This window comes from Suillus discolor, assembly GCF_016758755.1.
Source record: "Suillus discolor strain FC423 chromosome Unknown F5147scaffold_81, whole genome shotgun sequence".
Lineage (NCBI taxonomy): Eukaryota > Fungi > Basidiomycota > Agaricomycetes > Boletales > Suillaceae > Suillus > Suillus discolor.
The window spans coordinates 45,608-64,677 of NW_024541328.1; the positions used below are offsets into that span (position 1 = coordinate 45,608).

At 46.9% G+C, this 19,070-nt stretch overlaps 4 protein-coding genes across 4 annotated transcripts; 2 read left to right on the top strand and 2 right to left on the bottom strand.

Annotated features, from left to right (window-relative positions):
* Positions 1-1,440: 1,440 nt before the first annotated feature.
* F5147DRAFT_720081 (POT family-domain-containing protein) lies at positions 1,441-4,162 on the bottom strand. Its single transcript, XM_041438800.1, has 12 exons — positions 3,803-4,162; positions 3,713-3,747; positions 3,651-3,657; positions 3,576-3,592; positions 3,392-3,519; positions 3,012-3,339; positions 2,896-2,961; positions 2,510-2,849; positions 2,311-2,447; positions 2,044-2,258; positions 1,833-1,984; positions 1,441-1,779 (listed from the first exon to the last, which is right to left on the bottom strand). The coding sequence occupies exons 1-12, from the start codon at positions 4,017-4,019 to the stop codon at positions 1,622-1,624; spliced, it is 1,800 nt and encodes a 599-aa protein (XP_041287380.1). The 5' UTR covers positions 4,020-4,162; the 3' UTR covers positions 1,441-1,621.
* Positions 4,163-5,077: 915 nt separating this feature from the next.
* On the bottom strand, positions 5,078-8,549 carry F5147DRAFT_720087 (beta-glucan synthesis-associated). Its single transcript, XM_041438801.1, has 10 exons — positions 7,466-8,549; positions 7,004-7,379; positions 6,848-6,924; positions 6,662-6,799; positions 6,303-6,542; positions 6,137-6,213; positions 5,928-6,088; positions 5,851-5,878; positions 5,635-5,796; positions 5,078-5,580 (listed from the first exon to the last, which is right to left on the bottom strand). Exons 1-10 carry the CDS (start codon positions 8,371-8,373, stop codon positions 5,519-5,521), a joined length of 2,229 nt encoding a protein of 742 aa, XP_041287381.1. The 5' UTR covers positions 8,374-8,549; the 3' UTR covers positions 5,078-5,518.
* A 3,763-nt stretch (positions 8,550-12,312) lies between these two features.
* On the top strand, positions 12,313-13,686 carry F5147DRAFT_720103 (uncharacterized protein; the record flags this gene model as incomplete). Its single annotated transcript, XM_041438802.1, has 5 exons — positions 12,313-12,659; positions 12,718-12,909; positions 12,962-13,058; positions 13,119-13,345; positions 13,413-13,686. Coding segments are annotated over 4 exons (783 nt in total), but the record flags the coding sequence as incomplete, so codon positions are not given.
* Positions 13,687-15,059: 1,373 nt separating this feature from the next.
* On the top strand, positions 15,060-16,088 carry F5147DRAFT_720111 (uncharacterized protein). Its single transcript, XM_041438803.1, has 4 exons — positions 15,060-15,405; positions 15,465-15,656; positions 15,709-15,805; positions 15,866-16,088. Exons 1-4 carry the CDS (start codon positions 15,109-15,111, stop codon positions 16,033-16,035), a joined length of 756 nt encoding a protein of 251 aa, XP_041287383.1. The 5' UTR covers positions 15,060-15,108; the 3' UTR covers positions 16,036-16,088.
* Positions 16,089-19,070: the final 2,982 nt, after the last annotated feature.

Genomic DNA, 19,070 nt, shown 5'->3' on the forward strand with positions numbered 1-19,070 from the left:
TCCTCTAATATATATCTCATTCTACTTCTTCTGGCTTGGACGTCAGTATCTGGTCATTTTCCTCACGGATTGTAAGTACTAGATTCATCCTCTCATATCACATCGTTGGCATGTTTTCCTGGAAAGCACTCAGCACGATCTGGCGCTGGGCTGCGGTAGGGCTGGAACACATGTTGTAATATGGGCCTTACCCGCCTTCATATTCTCCACTTTACCCCTGCGAAAGCCGCAAGTTACTCAAGAAGCGCCAAATTCAAAACATGCCCACTCTATGATTGAAAGACTCGCACCGCATTGATTCCATCTGGGGCTCAGCCTTAAGCTTCAGCCCCAGCTAAAACCTACAAGTGATGGAGCGTGAGATAACCTGAGCAGCGGTGATCACCACCAGCCACGATCCTCACCACAGAAAATGAGCAGATTTCACCACAGGCCACGGAAACTCGACGTGGCATGGCATGGCAGGCCGTGGTGGATGGTGGTCATTGTCGAGGAGGTGAGATGGGAGGGTGGACGTCTGGTGCTGTGTTGGGAATGTTCCCAAAGTCGTCATAATCAGCTAGATGGTTCTCCTGCAGAATTCGCAAGTTATTGTAGTAAAACTACATACAAGAGCAACAAGACGAACCTCTAGATTAGGATCATCATCCTGCTCATCCTGCTGGACAAGTTGTGGGTCCTGATCCAGAGATAGAGACCTTCGAATATCTGACGTGCCACCAGTAGAACGGCCTTGGGAAGCACGCTGCACAGCAGAGCTGGCCATGCCAGCATGTGTTCTTTTCTCCTTGAGAGAACGTGTCCCCTTCGTATCAGGACCTCGAAATCCTGCATGTCGTCTCCACGTTCCATAAGGTACTTCGCGCAGCTGGCCCTTGCATAGTCTCTCGCAATCGCAGTGATATTTTTTGGTGTCGTCTGCAGAGGAGTTGGGTGCTTTGGGCATGGTATGGACAAAGGTATGTCTTGCTAACACGAGACGCTGACAGAACGCAGGTCACAGATAAGTTTTGTGACCTGCGCTTTACCTGCGTTTCGTGTGTTAGAGTAAACAGAGCAAATCGTGATAAAAATGATAAATGACTTTGACAACATAGCGAAACAGAAACAAGTCACATGACAGGAAGGTAAAATCAATGAAATTGGTTTCCTATTTTTTGGAATGAGCATATTTCACGTTCTATCACTATCTATCTCGTCTGACCAGGTTTCGCAAATTATCCTCACGTCTGGCCACTGTCAGCCACGCTCCATCACTTGTAGGTTTTCACTGGGCTTCAGCCTCCACCCTCCTAGGAGCAACTCGGATGGCGAGGAGTAATTCATGAATCACTGGTACCATCAGCAATATCGTATGCAGTATTGTTTTTGGTGAAACGAGAAGTACTTAGTTTAGCTATCATCGTCCTGGTATGAAGGGCCCTCACTTCAAGCAAGTGCCCCCTAATTGAAATTGACCCTAGCAACAACACGTTTGCAGATATTCAATAATTGGTACTTGAATAAAATACTAAATTCGTAGCGCGGAGGAAATCTTGAAAAGGAGCCCAGGACATCATTATCATAAGTCATGAATGTAAACCAGAACAAAAACATATCTGGGTTTGGTACGTTAGCGTCGTCATAGCTCATGCACCAAGTGCCCATCTGCAAGATTATTGAGCTTGTCCTCTTCCTTGTCGAGCTTACGAACGGCGATCCAAAACAGGAGGCCACCAACGCCCGCAAGGATGGCGCTGACAGCATAGTTCCATACGAGTAGTGGATCTATCGAGAGTGCTATAGCATTGTGTGAGAGTACGTTCGCAGACAGACAAACAACGGTGACGTACAGACGAAGGCCTCGCCAATGGCAGCTGAGATTGCAGTCATGAAGAGGAACACAGACATGACCAAACTACGCATGTTCGTGGGTGCTTTGGTAAATGCATACTCGAGACCCGTGATCGATGCAAAAATTTCAGAGAAGGCGATGAGCACATATCTATATGCACCATCAACATCTATTCACAAAGAGGGTGTAAACTTGAGAAAGTAACTCACGAGCCACTCTGAATCCACACATTCAGCGGGGAAACAAGTGGGTCCCCATTCGCGTCCTCGCAGGTTGAAGCGTGGTGCCCACAAGGGTTTGTCTTGTAGATATAGTATTGCAGAACGGCGGCCCAAATCATTGACGCAGCTGCTGTGGCGAAACCCCAAGCAATTTTCTTCAGAGATGTGAACTGAATACCGGCCCGTGCAAGTGCTGGGTATATCTGTTATTGTCATAATGAGACTAGGGAAATAATGTTCCTTCACGATACTTACCACCAAATCACATATCGGGATAAAAATAATGAGTGCCAAGGGATCGAGATTAGACAGAACGTCATTAGGTAGGCCGTTGGTGGTCATTGTTGCAGCTTGTGAGATTAAATTATTATTGAGTTGATTGTAGCAGAGCCCTGTAAGGCGTAAAATAAGCTACATAGGAAGCAATATAGAGGATTAAGTACGGAGAACTCACAGTAAAGCGGGAACCAGACGAACACGCTGCAAGCTTTGAAACCGCGACGGACCTCGTCAACCCACTGATCGTCAAAGGTCATCCATCCAGGCTTCTCGCCGGCCTGCTTAGAAGGCTTGGCACTTTCCCAGAAGTCATCAGAGGTAAGATTTTTGATGGTCTTGCGTGGATTCCACGACCATCGTCCGCGCTGGGCATACCGCCAGATGCGCAGCGCTGTCGGAAGAACAGAGCCTTGCGGTGGAGATCTGCGATAACGATTACGGCCATACCAAAGGACCAGAGGAGAGATACAGAAAACTGCAGTGGGCAATGTGTAGGCCAGCCAGAATCCAACAAACTGGAACACCGTATTAGATAATTCAGGATCTCATTTAGAAACGCACCTTTTCCGCATAAACCATTCCGATCTGACCAACGAGAGCACCGATGTTGATAAAAAGGTAGAAATACTGCGGGTAGTGTTAGTAGCAGCTGGAAATGTGCGTTGAACTCAGCCTACCATATAGATTCTCGTAGTGGTCATGGCCGGGTCAACGATGACGCGCTCGCCCGAACTAGTCGTAGTGATGTAACATTTTTTTATTCGATATTGCTCTGCAACCAAAGGGGAGACATTCGACTTAAAGCCGCCGGTGCCAGTGCTGGTGATAATCATGGATAGGATAAATACACCAAGTGATGCACGACCGCCTATGATGCCAGGAATTGAAGAGATGATCATGATGATGTGGCCCAACATGGCAACAACGACACTCCAGCAGATTGTCTTGTAACGACCCCAGTAGGTATCGGCAATGTAGGCGCCGGCAATCGGACAGATGTAAGCCCTAATGAAACCGCGATCAAGGGACTACAACATATAAGGAAAAATACACGAACCAGAACTGATAGAACGTGGTAAGTCCTGTAGACATTTGTTGACCGGCGCCAAGGGCACCAGATTGGCCATTTTCACCACCTGCACCGGTACGGGAGAAAGGAGGAAGAGGTTGCTGGATGTAGTTGGTCTGCAGGAGATAGACGTTCGTATGAATGATTCATTGAAAAGTGATTGAATACTCACGAAAACAACACTAGAGCCTTTGAAAGTGACATTAAAATTGGCACGATGTAATAGCGATCAAGGTGTGTAACATACCATAGTACTGAAAAGCAAGTTAAAATGAGCATTCATGATATGACACGACAAGATAAACTCACAGAGAATCGTTCCGCAAGCTCCACGAAAGCGATCACTGCGAAATTAATGTGGACTTTAATGGGCTACATCTGCATAAAGAAACAACTCACGATATGCATTCCATGGAATTGCATCAGATACACGTCTGAGAGTAAGCATCTCTTCGGCAGTGGGGAACGGTAAGCCCTCGTAGATGCTGTCGTCATCGTCTTCCAAGGAATCAGCAACCATGCTCTCCAAGGGCTTTTTCTCTGCGCCATAAACAGGGCCACTATGCTGATTCGTACTAGCTTGGGCAAGAGCCACGACGAGATCACCATCTGCCATCCTGGGCGATTAGCCGCTCGTCTGGTGGGGGGCGGAGAGTAAAAGGTCGAAGTCGAGGCCTGAGTCGTGTAATCATGTCGTGAGGATTTGCTTTTATGAAGGCAAGTGCTTGGCCCAGAAGTAATCATATGGTTGTGTCACATGTGCTAAAGAGCTTATCATGTAATCATTTACACTCAATTCGGCTCATCTTCTTCTGATTCTGAACACGTGTTTTACATTTCGTGTACATGATCCGCATGTGCTTTAGCGTCTAAACGATGTCGATGAGCAGTTGAGCTTTTCAATCATTGCATTCTACCGCTGGATCCATGCAGGTGTATCAGCGAACGCCACGGTTATTCCCATGTCATTGTCACTTTACAAACTCTTCAATCAGAACCGGCGTCCGAGTTGCAGCCTTGCACCCATCATCAAAAAAGGATTCCACAGCAGTTGTGAGCTTGGCACCAACTCCCAGGCACTGGTCTTATCTTCGATCCATGTGACAGTATCAACGGCTGTGTGCATGCTCGTGTGCATGCCCAACGACTTCTCTCGGTCGCATCATTCCATCTTCAGTACCTTGGTGATTTGTGCCATCACGCTGCATGCTTCTTTTCCATGTGCCTGCGGTTCAATCACTGTCGTGAAATGAGGTTCTGAGGATCGTGTCTTCTTTGGAGAACCGGGTGATATTGGTATGCTCTCCTCCACCGACCGTATTGATGTCGATCAGGTCAATCAAGAACACTTTGTGTTCTATTAGATCACGGTCTCGAGCTCTCCGAGTCCGTCAGAGTCCTATACTACTCTGTAGTTGAACCAATACATTACTTGGTGTTCTAATAGAATTTTAATTGTTTTTATATGTATGATGAAACCTTTGAAATGAGCGGCCAAGGTAACAAGCAACAAAGAAATCAGGCGCTGACGAGTCAAGCGGACGCATTTATTTCCGATGGCGCCGCGACAATAGGGTGAGCACCATACTTGAGCCGCCCATATCTGTCTTCCTCCACTGCTAGGAGAGTACTTTGGGCGTACCGCACCATCACACTTTAGGTTAAACAACGTTTCCGGTCATTCGCACTAATGAACACTTCCGAACTAGCTACTAGGCTCGTTCGCCGTATAATGACACGAGATTCTTCCGCTACTGCTAAACATGCTGACTCTGGTGGATGCGGTTAGCCGCCCATGCCCAAATCGCACCATCATGGCATCAGTTGACAACAACCGTCTGATAGGATGTAGATGTGTGTATGTGCAACGCCCAAAGTTCTATGCAAGCGAGTGTCTAGTTGTGTAAGTAAGCGTACGGTCGTGCTCGTTTAAGTAATGGAATGGATAAGATATGAGCCGTCAAATAGTCCCGGTCAGTAATAGATGCATGACGAAATAACGTTAGCTTAGTATAAGTCCTGTTGGATCAGGGGGATGGATCGGAAAACAGCTCGAGCTAGCTTAGCACCCGCCAGAATACTATAAGGAATGTGAACCACCATATCAGTCAAAACTCAAGGACGACGCACCAAGCTGTTTTGCGGTTTTGGATAATTCCATGACGTGAGGTTGGGATCTGGTGGTGGTATCCATCAGTACCATCTTCGAAAGGTCGGTAAGTTTTACGAACTCATATACGAATCCATATGTCGGTTAATATAGTCATCCGTAGGGAAGTCTGCGGGGCTGCACCCAACATTCGTCTGCCCTCGCCGTTGATACACACGAACGTAGTCAACAAGCATCTCAGCAGGGAAGATCATCGTGCTTGTGTCAATCGTCTGCCAACCCGCTGGAAAGAACGTACGTAAGTAAGTATTTCTGCGAGGAAGAAAACTGAACACACGTGAGATACCCAAGTTAAGGACAATGGACTAGTTGGATGCGTCAGGCGGAATGACACGGGGAAAGACGAAGACAGACCATTGGTTCTACGGAGATCAGTCGCTGCGACACGCCTGTGCCTTCTGGTAACGGATCGGGACCAAGTGCTGCGGCGCCAACACGGGCGGACTCGACACCGGCAGTCTGCCATGTGATATACCCATCTGAAGGATTTGAGGGATCCGACCAATACTCGAAGCCTGAAAGATGTCAGACAACTAGGAGGTTGGATTCGTAAAATCGCTTACCAAAAGTCGTGAACTGCGCGCCAGATTCTTGGAAAATATCATCAGGAAGAAGCGTTAAGGCAGATACTGCTTGTTGGCTGGTGGCAGAAGAGATGTCAGTCCCAAAGGAAACAACAACCAGCCATGTAATGTGGAGACCACAAATCACAATGCAAATGCCACTCACACTGCACTCCCGAGATACGGATTCGCATTGGTGATACTAGGTGTGTTGATAAACCATTCGTCCTGGGTGGCATTGAGATAGATGTAATCGTGCGAGAAGGGTGCAAACTGGCCGGACTGCGAGACAACCTGTCCCGAGCCCACCTTATTATGCTCGACCTCGAGAATATCAATTTCAGGGGCACCACGACCAACATTTACGGATGGCCCGGGATGATCTTCTCCTGGGCAGGTGCATGACCTGGATAGAGTATTAGTGGTGTGCGTGTCCAATGTTGAGCGTGAATAGTGGGTATGTGCGCCAGCAAGGAGGGGCAAATACAAAAACAAACGTTGGAGAAGAAGTCGGGTACGACTTACGAGAGGCGTTGTCCCGGCAACCATGATAGTTCATAATTGTACTTGGCCTTCGAGGCATCTGACTGGAGAGCAGCAGCAGGCCCAGAACCATCCGGCTCTGTCTGGTTCGGGAAAGTGCCAACATCACAAGAGTCATAGCTGAAGTAGAGTAAGTACCTGAATCGGCGTTCAAACAATTGAACTCACGAGTAAGGCCAAACGCCGTCTGTAGTCGCACCGTATCCCGGACGCGCAAGATTACCCATCGTCCATGCACCCGGCCACTAAATCAATCCATTAATCAGTACTAGACATCCCGAACCACTCCTGTTGAGAGGCATGCTCAACGCCACAGCCACTCACATAACCCTGTGTCTCCTGGTTCGGCCCCGGTAAACTGATTGACACTTCAATATAGCCGCCCGTAAAACAAAACTTGTTCCAACTTTGGAGCATACCACTCCGATAAGGCAAGTCATTCTCAGGGATCTGGTCCATGACGATGCTGAGGTACCCATCCCTTGTTGTTATCTGGCCGGGGTCATACCACTCCTGATCGCCAGTACTCCCGTACCAGATGTTTACGGCTTCCCAAAAAGGATCATCTCCAGGCCAAAAAGTGCGGTTGTCTGTATTGAACTCGTCCGAGAAGACCAGTTCGTAAGGGAGGCCATCAAATCCCGTCCGCGTTGCAGCACTACTGGGCGTATCAGGATCGATGAGCTGTGCCATTTGAAATCTGGGCAGGAATACTATCAGTCTGGTAGTCCATATCATACGAAGGAAAATAGAACAGCAGAAAGATAGTGAAGTGGTGGGACGCACAGAAACGAAACCTGGCCGGTTTCATTGACGAGAACGTTGCCTGTAATAAAATCTCTCTGGGTGCTATCGCGATAATAACTGACAACGGGGTAGAGGATAAAGAGACATAAGAGGGCCAAAATGAGGATGGAGAGCACCCCAACATTGAGGATACCTCTGAGGGGAAAGACAGTGCTGCTGGAAGTATCATCACTAGGATCAAGGGCACCATCCTGATCTGGGTCGTCAAGGGCTGGGTCATAGACGTAGGGTACGAGAACACCACGTGGATTCCGAGCACCAGAAGGGTACTTGCTATCGTATGAAAGTGAGAAAGTGGAGTCTGCCGAGGTAGTGAGGACCGAATCGCGTTGAGGGAATGGCTTCGGTCCGGTCAATGGACCACTGTTGTCTTCTGCGGCTATACGATATAGTATCATTGAACCACGCTGACCAGAAGGAAGGGAGGCTATGTTGGATGCAGCGAGGACCTGGGAGTCCTCTGAAGCCACGCGGTTGAATTGCATGCTTTGGCGAGACTGCGAGCGATAACGCGGATTGGCTTGAGGAGACGAAATGGAGAATTTGGGGTTCAAGGGAGAGGATATATAGTTCAGGTTGGCATTATGGGATAAGGAACGTGTGGGCGTCTGTCTGGACTGAGGTGAATCTGGAGGGAGGAGGGGCATTTCAAAGTTGGACGAGCTGGGTGTTTGGGAGGATTGCATGTCCTGGGCGACTTCCGGATGTCGTGCTTCATCGCGGCCAACGTACGGAACTGTTTGGTCGTTGGTAGTATCGCGTGGACCGACCATGCGATCTTCACGTTGTGAATCGAAGAAGGTCGTTTCATGCCAAACAGAGTTGTTTGTGGAGTTATCCAAGGGCTCTTTTTCGCCGCTAGAGGAACTAGACCGTTCTGGCTCCATTGCACTAGTTGACGATCCACCGGAGGTTGTCGCTGCTCACGACGGCCTCAACGCAGTACTTGAGATGCCAAGGTAGCAAGTAAACGCCGCAGGATGCGGGAATACAAGTTGTGAGAACTGAGCGGCAGGTCCGTTCCTCGCCTCCACCCATGCTTTCTTACGGCTAGGCCAGATCGCTATCACATTACCCGCGCGTAAGGATAAGTTTATTTATGTAAATAAGCGAAGATGTACTCACTTTTATTAGTTCCTCGGCTTCCGTTGATGGACAAATGCTATGCATTCTTTTTCGGCTGACAGGTCCCGCAAAGAGCCAGGGCAATTTCTACTTGGCACCGAGTTGGTAAAGGATCCTGTAAGGTATGGCCGCTGGGATATCGCTCAATGGGTATGTGGTCAAGGGGGCGGGGTGGCTATAGAGGTGTGTTTTGTGCGTGTGATATTATTATTTTATTGAGCAGCTTCGAGATGCATCATGGTCTAGAGTCTTAGTCTAGACGCTGCCGCAGCTTCGAGGATAAGCGACATCATGATGACGACTGACTGGGCAGGGATAACGACTAGTCAGCATTTGATTTTCTCAGGCTGCCACAGCACTACTTTCATGCACCACTGTCATTTTGACAAGGACATGCACATGCACAAGGACTGCGGTGGCACGTCCGACATGTGACATGGCGCTATGCCAAGCCTTTCAAGTACCTGAATGTGCTTGTTCCATGGGTCGCGACCCTGCCTATGAGGAAGCTGGCTCATTCCCCTATGCAGCTCAAGGAATATGGTCGTTCGCTTCTCGCACAGAATCACACGGTCGACTTGGCCAGTGCCGTCATCAAAGTCTTCGTTCTAGAAGATGTCAAGTAGCCATGGAAGCTACCGTCGGCCACGATGACCGAAGCCATCCTTCTTGGGTCCCGCCGGTCAACCGCCCAGCGGCCTATATGCGATCGCTGGACTCCTGACAGATTTGACTTGGCAGGAGATTTGCCAAGCCACGTTTGGACGGACTTGGTCTGGTCGTTCGTGAGAAAGAAATTACTCGATGCCGTCGTCGTTCATGTCGGGATGTGACGCGTGACGACGCGAAGCGTAGTATACATTTGAACATTTGAACGTTCATGAACGCTTATATGGTTGTTTCTCCCTCAAGCGCTAGCTGTACTCGGAGTTGTAAGTACCCTGTCACCGTTCCGAAGTACTTTGTCCGAGTCTCCCGAATCTTGACAAGAACAAGGTACATGCATTAATTATAAAAAGCTACACCCGAAAAAATGTTTTGTAGGCTAGTTGCGAATTTGATCTTAGCACCGTACTAGTAGCACTACCCATGGACAGTTACGTGGAAGAACTCATGTGTATGCTGCTTTCTTCTCATGTCCCAACTTATATACGCGCTTATCCGCTGTAACGGCTTCCTCAGTACACACACTCACTGACTCGCAGCATTCGTTTCACAACACTGTCTCCTCACAGTTTGATTCTCGTCAGAGTCTACATATGTCATACTCAAAATAGTATGCGTTATGCATCGGTCATAGTGCGTCCTTGTCATCCTCGGCGCTTCCACTTGGCTTCGACTCGAACTCAATCATTCCTACAGGAATTCCTTGCTTGTTCTGCTTCGAGAATCGAGATGAACTCTGCAACATATTTGTACACCGATGGCTGTAAAATTTGCTGTGGGTTCTGCGTTCTGACTCGTCAGTGACATTGTAATAGGATCGGACTAACGTACCTGACACATCGGATATACCACCCACTATATGCGTCCTTGCGCCGATGTTGCACAGCCTTGCGCCATACTGCATGTTTTGCTACACAAATTACTGTGAGCGTTGGTCTCGAATATTACACTACAACGTTCGACAAAGACTTTCTAATTATTTTGCCTAGTGACCTGTCGTCTTCCGTGGTCTCAATGACGTGTACCTACCTCGTGAACATGCCTCATTTTTGCAATGATCCATTATGGGAATCTCCTTTACCTCAGTGATGGGTGAGATCCCGATCCCAAACGAAGAGATTTTGTGTACCAAGGTATGTCAAATGTATGCTTGGTGTTGTTGTGAACGTGTTGGGCATGATGCATGATGGTGTATGTATATATGCAATGCAGCTTCAGCACTATCTTGCAGGCTCGCAGAGTGTAACCAACCTCGACTCCAGGCCTTTAACTAACCCTCCTTCTCCGACAGATGTCCAGAGAAATCACATACAGCGAGAGCTCGTTTCTTATGCAAATTTTCGAACCACAACAACCCGACGAAACCCCATGTGAGGATAACATGCCACCTCATCGGCAGTTGCCGTCGTGACTTACCCTTTGCCATGTTATCATGGTAGAGTCGAACTCTGGAAGAAAGTTAGTAGAAAACTCGAAGAGTTAGAAAAGTTACCATGCTGAGTATCTTGACTTCTCCAACTGTTGGAATTCTACCCCGAGGCGATGTAGGAGCGTAGGATTAGAACAAGGACTTCGTGCTGCGGCTGTGCAGCATGGGGCTTCTCTTCTCCCCTTACCACACAGCGCCCAGGCTATACAGCAAGCTCCGGCGCTCCGTCTGCAGCCTTCCGCTTTTCGAATTTTCTTTTCTGCTACAAACTTCGGCGAGTTCTGATGGCTTAGATCATTGTGTGCATCTGCATGCAATCAAGGCAAGTTCGGTGGGGAAGCCAGCCATGAGTGGAGAACGCTCGAAGGTGCTATGGCACTGCTCTCTCAAGCCACTCGAGTAGGAAGTTGACCGTTGTGAACTTTCGTCACCAGAGATCCTAATAGGGGGAGGAATCATTCAGCTAGTCACTATGACACCTTCTGCCAGTGGCGAACGAGAATGTTGTCCTTACCAACACCTGCTGCTGTGCGCATGCGGAATCCCGCACTTTCGTGAACGCGGATGCCTGCATTGACGCAGATGCCTGTGTTCACGTGGGTGCTCGCACCAGCATCGATTCCTGCCTTGACGTGGATGCCTTCTTACTACTTTTGTAGCCTCACCTTGGTGTGTCGCCTTGCGGCTCCTACGATCTTTGGATCTGAGGCCCACTTCTCTGCGTTGTATTCACTCCTACGTGGGAATCTCAACTTACCTCGGCTCACTTTTGCACAGGTCAGGGTCATTATAGGGTCCAGGTTGCCCCTTTGGGGCTTCCGCCCCAAAAATTTCTGCTTGCAACCAAGCAGCCAATTTTTTCTCGCTCTTACATACTACTTACATAACTGCACAAGAGCGCCCACAAAGTCTCCTCGCAACGCCAGCTGCCTTCACCTCAACTGCAGTCCTATCGCCTATCCTGAATTATGCTGTGGACACTTCATACGCGTGTTTGTCTGAGCCGCTCGTCTTCCCTGTTGCTAGTACGGGCTATTCCTGCAGTTGTTTGTCTCTGAAAATACATATTCCCAGTGAATGGACCTATGAAATACGGAACTCAAAGAGAGACGCTGGATGCTAGCTATTTTCTTTAATACTTCTTCAGATTGGCTCTTAGTAGGTCCGATTTTGATTGCTCGTATCAACAACGATGACACTGATAACTTTATATTTTCAGATTGGCATTGTGATCACCAGTGCATATCACAATCATTCCTAACTCGTATTAGGGCGTTTACGGTAACGAACGTTAAGACACAAGATCAAAGCCTCGTTCACCCTCTTTTACGACACGCGCTTATTTTCTGTCCTTCAGAAATTCAGAATCAGAATCTTATCACTGCCTCTGAATGTACATGCGCATCAGCATGCCATTCCAGTGTATATTTCTTTTATCTCCTTCACTCCTGTATATCCATCATAATCTCGATCAAATTCATATTATAGGTTCGCAAGTTCTTTCCAGGAAAATGGCGCTGGCGCTTCTGCTAACCCCCAATTGACACCACTTTATGTAAACGCCGGTACAGATTAATTACATACTTCCATCATGTGCTTACAACCTAAACCCTTTCCATTGCCTATATATCCTGGTAATCGTTCCTCTCAGGTAAGTCGGCTGCCACCTTACCGCTACTCATGTCCAGCCCAAGTCCCAGTACTCGAGTTGCCAGTGGGTACTCAGCACAGTTATCACAACCGAACACACCCCCAGATGATTTTTTCGACAAATTTCCACCCACGTGGAATGCTCCAAAACACTTTGTTTCTCGGCATATCTTCCAAATATGCTGCTTCATATTCACCTGGCGCAGCGATCTGCACTGGTTACACGAGCTCTTGAAAGAAGGAAACGCCTGGGAAGATCTGCATAGTCGATATCTCACCCAGCTCAATCAAGTGAGCACAGTGGTAAGTCGATGATGGGCGTCATTCATTCAAATTGATCGTATTAAGTGTTCTTGCGCAGCAAGGACTTGTGCTTGCCACTGCAGCGGTCTTTATGTCCTCAAATCCACCACTTGCGAAAGATGTCGACTATATATCTAATGCATCTTATGCCTGTTTGGCGGAGTCGCTTATCTTTTCATTGTTTGGGCTATTGTTCCAGCTGAAGGTATCCGCCTCCGGAATCGTTTTTCAACAACGTAGTGCTGCAAAAGTACGTATTGTCCATTGTTAGGGTAGCAGGTCAAAATTGACCTCACCACAAGATCATAATCGAGAGGCGCTGGAGAATATTCTGGCACCTCCTGGGTTTGGTAGTGCCAATCATTATCTTTACCATATCAGTGGTGCTTTTACTCATAGGTGAGCAGTTCAAACTTCACCTCGTAATGCGTGATCGCGACTTACACAGTTCATCATCAGCCATCGTGCTCACGGGGTTCGCATCTCACTCCGAAACTGTCCGAATTTATCTGAGCGTAACATTCGCTTTCCTTGCCACTTGTCATTTGGTGTCGATTCTGGGTTCGCCATTCTACCACCATTTTTCAAACCTATGGGTCCACATTCTTCGCACCGAGAGTGGCGACAAACCTCAGGAAGAGGGCGGCGCCTGAGCATTCGGTGCTAGAGGTTCCGCAAGGGTACTGGTAGGCTTTCTAGTAACTATCGATCACTCCTCCAATTGGGCATTCAGTGGTGTCGTTCCTTCTATAGATCTACCATAACTAACACGGTGCCGGAAACGGACTCGCCTGTAAATGTTTCCGGCACCACGCGTCCAGCTGAGCGCAGCCTTATTTGCCTGCACCTACTTCATTCTCTCGACCACGAACTCGTCCACACTCTGGATCTACATTCTTTTGGACACTCCCTTTTCTCTGATATTCTGTTTTACAAACATTCATTCCTTATCACATTTACTTTATATACATTTCATAGCACATTATTAGTTATGCTTTGTTCAACACAATTCAATTGCCGTTCCCAGTCAACCGTCATGTTAGCCGCAGAACTCGGTTACCTCGCGGTGCTAAACATGAACATTGGCCAGTCACAGTCGATGATCCTTCTGGCACGTCAGAACCAGAGATACGGTTTTGAATAAGCCATTGCGTCCATTTATGCCACGCTAAGTAGTCTGCTTAGGCCCATTTTTGGAGTGAAAACCCTCGCCACCGTTCACAGTTTCTTATGTGGCTTCTGGGGGCACATGAATCACCAGAGAAATTGATTAATGTGATCTTCACCAGGATGATCCGCTTCACAATCGACCTTCTGTACAACGAGTTAAAGTTTACGACGACGGCCATGCTGTCATCAAATGTCAGTGGGTCACCTGTGGTCATTGACATGTTTATGTCGTGGTTCAGCGAGAGATTCATATTTTCAAATGACTGGCTGAGTTCGTTCTTTCTGTCACCAGCGAGAGATAGCATCCAATCTTAGCGCTTCGGGTATTTTTATCATGTCGACCATGCAGTAACACTATATTATCAAACGGGTCTTCAGCAATAGCACATAATGCGTGAACTAGTGCACAGTACACACCGGTTTATCAACAGCTTGATCAATGTGCGCCACCTTTGTGTCTAAATCTGAGCCAAGGTCATGGTGTCGAACCTGTGCCGCATCAGGAACAGGAACATCCATCAATAGTAAATACATCAGACCCCGGATCGGTGTGATACAAAGTAGTGTGTGGCAGCACTATTTGTGAAATTATCAATTATCTAAGCCGCTCGTCTTCGCTGTTTTACGGACTAGAATTCCTGCAGTTGTCTATCTCTGTCCTGTGAAAATATATATTCCCAGTGAATGGACCTAGCTATGAAATACGGAACTCGAAGAGAGACGCTGGATGCTAACTGTAATACTTCTTTAGGTTGGCTCTTAGCAGGTCCTGTTTGTATGATGCAACAATGGCATTGATAACTTTATCACCAATGCATATCGCAATCATTCCTAACTCGTATCACGCCGTAACGAATGTAACTTTGTAAGACAGATCAAATTTCAAAGCCCGGTTCCATCGCCCTCTTTTACGATACGCGCTTATTTTCTTTCCTTCAGAATCTTATCACTGCCTCGGAATGTACGCCTTTCCAGTTGCTTTCCAGTGTATCTTTCGTCGCATCCCCTTCACTCATGTATATCCATTATAAACTCGATCAAATTCACATTCTAGGTTCAGTTGAGCGCGCGAGTTCTGTTCTGTCCAGGAAAATGGCGCTGGCGCTTCTGCTAACCCCCCAATTGACACCACTTTAACTCTTTATGTAACATCCAGTGCTACATAGCCTTACTTCAACGCCGGTACGTATTAATCACATACCTCCCTGTGCTTACAAGCATCATGATGTATAAAACCCTTTCCATTGCTTATATATCCTCATAATTGTTCCTCTCAGGTATGTCGGCTACCACCTTGCCGCTACTCAGGCCCAGCCCAAGTCAGGGTACTCGAGTTGCCAGTGGGTACTCGCAGTTATCACAACCGAACACACCCCCGGATGATTTTTTCGACGAATTTCCACCCAAGTGGCATGCTCCAAAACCCTTTATTTCTCGGCATATCTTCCAAATATGCTGCTTCATATTCACCTGGCGCAGCGATCTGCACTGGTTACACGAGCTCTTGAAAGAAGGAAACGCCTGGGAAGATCTGCATAGTCGATATCTGACCCAGCTCAATCAAGTGAGCACAGTCGTAAGTCGACGATGGACGCCATTCATTCAAATTGATCGTATTAATGTGTTCTTGCACAGCAAGGACTCGTGCTTGCCACTGCGGCAGTTTTTATGTCCTCAAATCCACCGCTTGCGAAAGATGTCAACTATACATCTAATGCATCTTACGCCTGTTTGGCGGAGTCGCTTGTCTTTTCATTGTTTGGGCTATTGTTCCAGCTGAAGGTATCCGCCTCCGGAATCGTTTTTCAACAACGTAGTGCTGCAAAAGTACGTATTGTCCATTGTTAGGGTGGCAGGTCAAATTTGACCTCACCACAAGATCATAATCGAGAGGCGCTGGAGAATATTCTGGCACCTCCTGGGTTTGGTAGTGCCAATCATTATCTTTACCATATCAGTGGTGCTTTTACTCATAGGTGAGCAGTTCAAACTTCACCTCGTAATGCGTGATCGCGACTTACACAGTTCATCATCAGCTATCGTGTTCACGGGGTTCGCTTCTCACTCCGAGACTGTCCAAATTTATCTGAGCATAACCTTCGCTTTCCTTGCCACTTGTCATTTGGTGTCGATTCTGGGTTCACCATTCTACCACCATTTTTCAAACTTATGCGTCCACATTCTTCGCATCGAGAGTGGCGAATGATCTCAGAAAGATGTCGACGCTCATTCGGTGCTAGAGGTTCCGCAAGGGCACTGGCAGGTGTTCTAGTAGCCATCGATCACTCCTGGATCTGCATTCTTTTGCAGTCACCCGCCTCTCCCTTTTCTTTGATATCTTGTTTTACAGCCATTCGATTCCTTATCGTGTTTACTTTATATATATATTATTAGTTATCCCTTGAACGCAATTCGATTACCGTTCCCAGTCAACCGTCATGTTAGCCGTAGACGTCGGCTTCCTCAGTGTCGAACATGAACATTGGCCAGTCACAGTCGATTGGAATCATTGCTTCCTGCCTCTCGATTATCTTCATCACCAGCTCCTTGATCGCCTCGATCGATCGTTCTGGCGCGTCAGAATCAGAGATACGGTTTTGAATCAGCCGACAAAGCGGCAAGCCCTTGCCCTTGCGTCCATTTCTGCCACGCTAACCAATCTGCTTAGGCACGTTTTTTGAAGTGAAAACCCTTGCCATCGTTCACAGTTTCCCATATGCAATGCGTATGTCGTTGCTGGGGGCAATTGATTAATGTGCCCTTCACCAGGACGATCCGCTTCACAATCGGGCTTCTGTACAACGTGCTAAAGTTTACGACGAATGTTGGTGGGTGTGTGGTTGTTATCATGTTCATATCGTGGTTCATCCTGGGCAGCGAGACGTTCATATTTTTTCAAACGACTAGCTAAGTCTGTTCTTTCTGTCACTAGCGAGAGATAGAATCCAATCTTAGCGCTTTGGGTATCTTTACCATGCCGTAGCACTATTATTAAACGAGTTTTCAGCAAATGCATATAACGCGTGAACTAGTACACCGTACACATTGGTTGATCAACAGCTTAAGTGCACATGTGCACCACCTTGGTGTCCAAATTTGAGCCAAATCTGACATGGTGTCTTCCAGTAAGAACTTGTGCCGCATCAGAAGCATCTACCCCATAATTACCTTGCGGAGCAAGGTCATATAAATGCAGCGTGACCTGTGGTCGCAAACAACACAACACATTCACGTGACCATCGCGACCCCAGCGCACCGCAATAAATTGCGGTGCGTTGTTGATAGTTTGCGATGACGGTGACATGAGTTCTCATTACAGCGTTTTAAATCATTTAGAATTTTGTTGACACTGCTAAAGCCATCCAGCTATTACCGTGTGACTATTGAGGTTCGCACGTTTGCGAGGCTATGTACCATGTGAGATTCGATAGGAATAAGAAAGGGAAGCGTCAACATCTCTTTGACCTTTATCATGATGAATAGCATTGGACGTCGAAGATTGGTTTTGAGCATCAATATCCAGACCGTCAACGACCAAAATATCGAGTATGTCGTACTTAGTTATTTGTCTCTATTGATCTCTATCCGAGATCTAAGAAGTAAAGTGCGACGGTTGCGGGAACATTCGGGCGCTCGCGTGGTTTGCGCCTATTTCGCCTATTTCGCCAAAGGCCATGTGGTTTGCGCTTAGCTCGCTTAACCTCGATTTGGAAACTCGCGTGGTTTTCATTTATGTTGCGAGCGGCGACTCAAATAACGTCGCCCGTTGGGAACTTAGCACGATGTTGGTAACTGTATATGTACATGGCATTAAATAACAATAAAAGATGTGTTTGAGCAGGGAAGGCAGATATGAGTTTTTTCCCTACTGTAATTGTTATAGTAGTATCTGTATACACACAGCAAATAATGAAACAACATATCAATTACAGACAGAGGGAAAACAAATATATGGTGACAGGAGATGAATGACAGAAGGTTGTGAAAAATCAAAAATCAAAGGAGACAAAGACAATGTGGACTCAAAAACTGGAGAATGGGAGGACAGGAAACTGGGACAACGGGAGAATGAGAGACAGAAGGACTGGAAAATGAGAAACTGGGAAACTGAGACGGGAGATGGAAGACAGGAGACGGGAGACGGGAGACAGGAGACGGGAGATGGGAGGATGTAGGAGACAATTGGGAGATGGGTAGGTGTCGGAAAAAAGTTAGGTACCATTGTAATACTGCCGGATTACAAGTTCAGCTCAGCACCTTAAGAGGGCCTTACAAGGCATTTTAACGGGCCATTCTGAGGCACAGCGAGGCAAAACTCAACATAAGGTCATCAAAAGGGCCCTTATAAGTGCCTTTTAATGGGCATTAAAATATCATCTTACCCGTTTAAAAGCCCTTATAAGGACACCCTCCAAATAGAGCATTATAAAATGTCTTGCAAGGCCTTAAAACCCTGGGAACTTTTTTCCGACAGGCAAAGATGGGAAAATAAATACAGTACATATCCCAATAATGCATATCCCAGTAATGCATATCCTAGATAATGCATTGACTTTGGCAGGGTCCCATCGTGGGCGCAGCCATTATGCACTAAAAACTTCATACTGAATAATGCATGAACTTTTGAGGGTAATATGCATTGTCTGGGTACTATTAATGGGGGCTGCATTGTTCTATGTGTGAATATAAGCAGCAAAATATGCTAGATAAGATATCACAAAAGTCTTTACAATGTCTCAATCCGAGCAAAGTTGTCAATAAACCTACTCAGGAAACTGCTAAGCCTATTGAGATTGAATCTGATGACGACGATGACGGCAACAACATAGAATTGAGCGCATTATGTCAGCGAATTGAGACCGCCTGCTTACAATATGGTAATCCTCGGTTAGCCTTAGAGGAACTCTGTAGTTATTGTGGTCAGTTGTGACGGGAGGAGCTACAGAATGCAAAGCAGGCATCATTAGATCAATATTTTACCAAGTAATTGGTGTACTATCTACTGTGGTTATAACAAGGTCACACGGTGTCACAGTGTGTGACATCCAGCATCGTGCATATCCATGGTAATGCATGGCATTTTCAGGCTCCCGACCATATGCATTATTGGGATATGTACTGTACATTCAATGATACTGTTATATATTTTGTAATTTTGTCAGAATCCTGCTCAAAGAATGTAGAACTGACTGATCTTACTATGTACTATGTACTATGTACTTTATGTGGTGGTAGATTGTG

What these genes read in the sequence shown, in the direction of transcription:
- F5147DRAFT_720087 (XM_041438801.1), bottom strand. Translation starts at nt 8,373, where the DNA reads ATGGAGCCAGAACGGTCTAGTTCCTCTAGCGGCGAAAAAGAGCCCTTG. An exon ending in CCGTATCTCGGGAGTGCAGT is followed by an intron (nt 6,214 to 6,302) that starts GTGAGTGGCATT and finishes TTCTGCCACCAG; the next exon opens with CCAACAAGCAGTATCTGCCT. An exon ending in ACATATGGATTCGTATATGA is followed by an intron (nt 5,581 to 5,634) that starts GTTCGTAAAACT and finishes TACCACCACCAG; the next exon opens with ATCCCAACCTCACGTCATGG.
- F5147DRAFT_720081 (XM_041438800.1), bottom strand. Translation starts at nt 4,019, where the DNA reads ATGGCAGATGGTGATCTCGTCGTGGCTCTTGCCCAAGCTAGTACGAAT. An exon ending in GAATGGTTTATGCGGAAAAG is followed by an intron (nt 2,850 to 2,895) that starts GTGCGTTTCTAA and finishes ACGGTGTTCCAG; the next exon opens with TTTGTTGGATTCTGGCTGGC. An exon ending in CGTCTGGTTCCCGCTTTACT is followed by an intron (nt 2,448 to 2,509) that starts GTGAGTTCTCCG and finishes TACGCCTTACAG; the next exon opens with GGCTCTGCTACAATCAACTC.
- F5147DRAFT_720111 (XM_041438803.1), top strand. Translation starts at nt 15,109, where the DNA reads ATGTCGGCTACCACCTTGCCGCTACTCAGGCCCAGCCCAAGTCAGGGT. An exon ending in TCAATCAAGTGAGCACAGTC is followed by an intron (nt 15,406 to 15,464) that starts GTAAGTCGACGA and finishes GTTCTTGCACAG; the next exon opens with CAAGGACTCGTGCTTGCCAC. An exon ending in AACAACGTAGTGCTGCAAAA is followed by an intron (nt 15,657 to 15,708) that starts GTACGTATTGTC and finishes CCTCACCACAAG; the next exon opens with ATCATAATCGAGAGGCGCTG.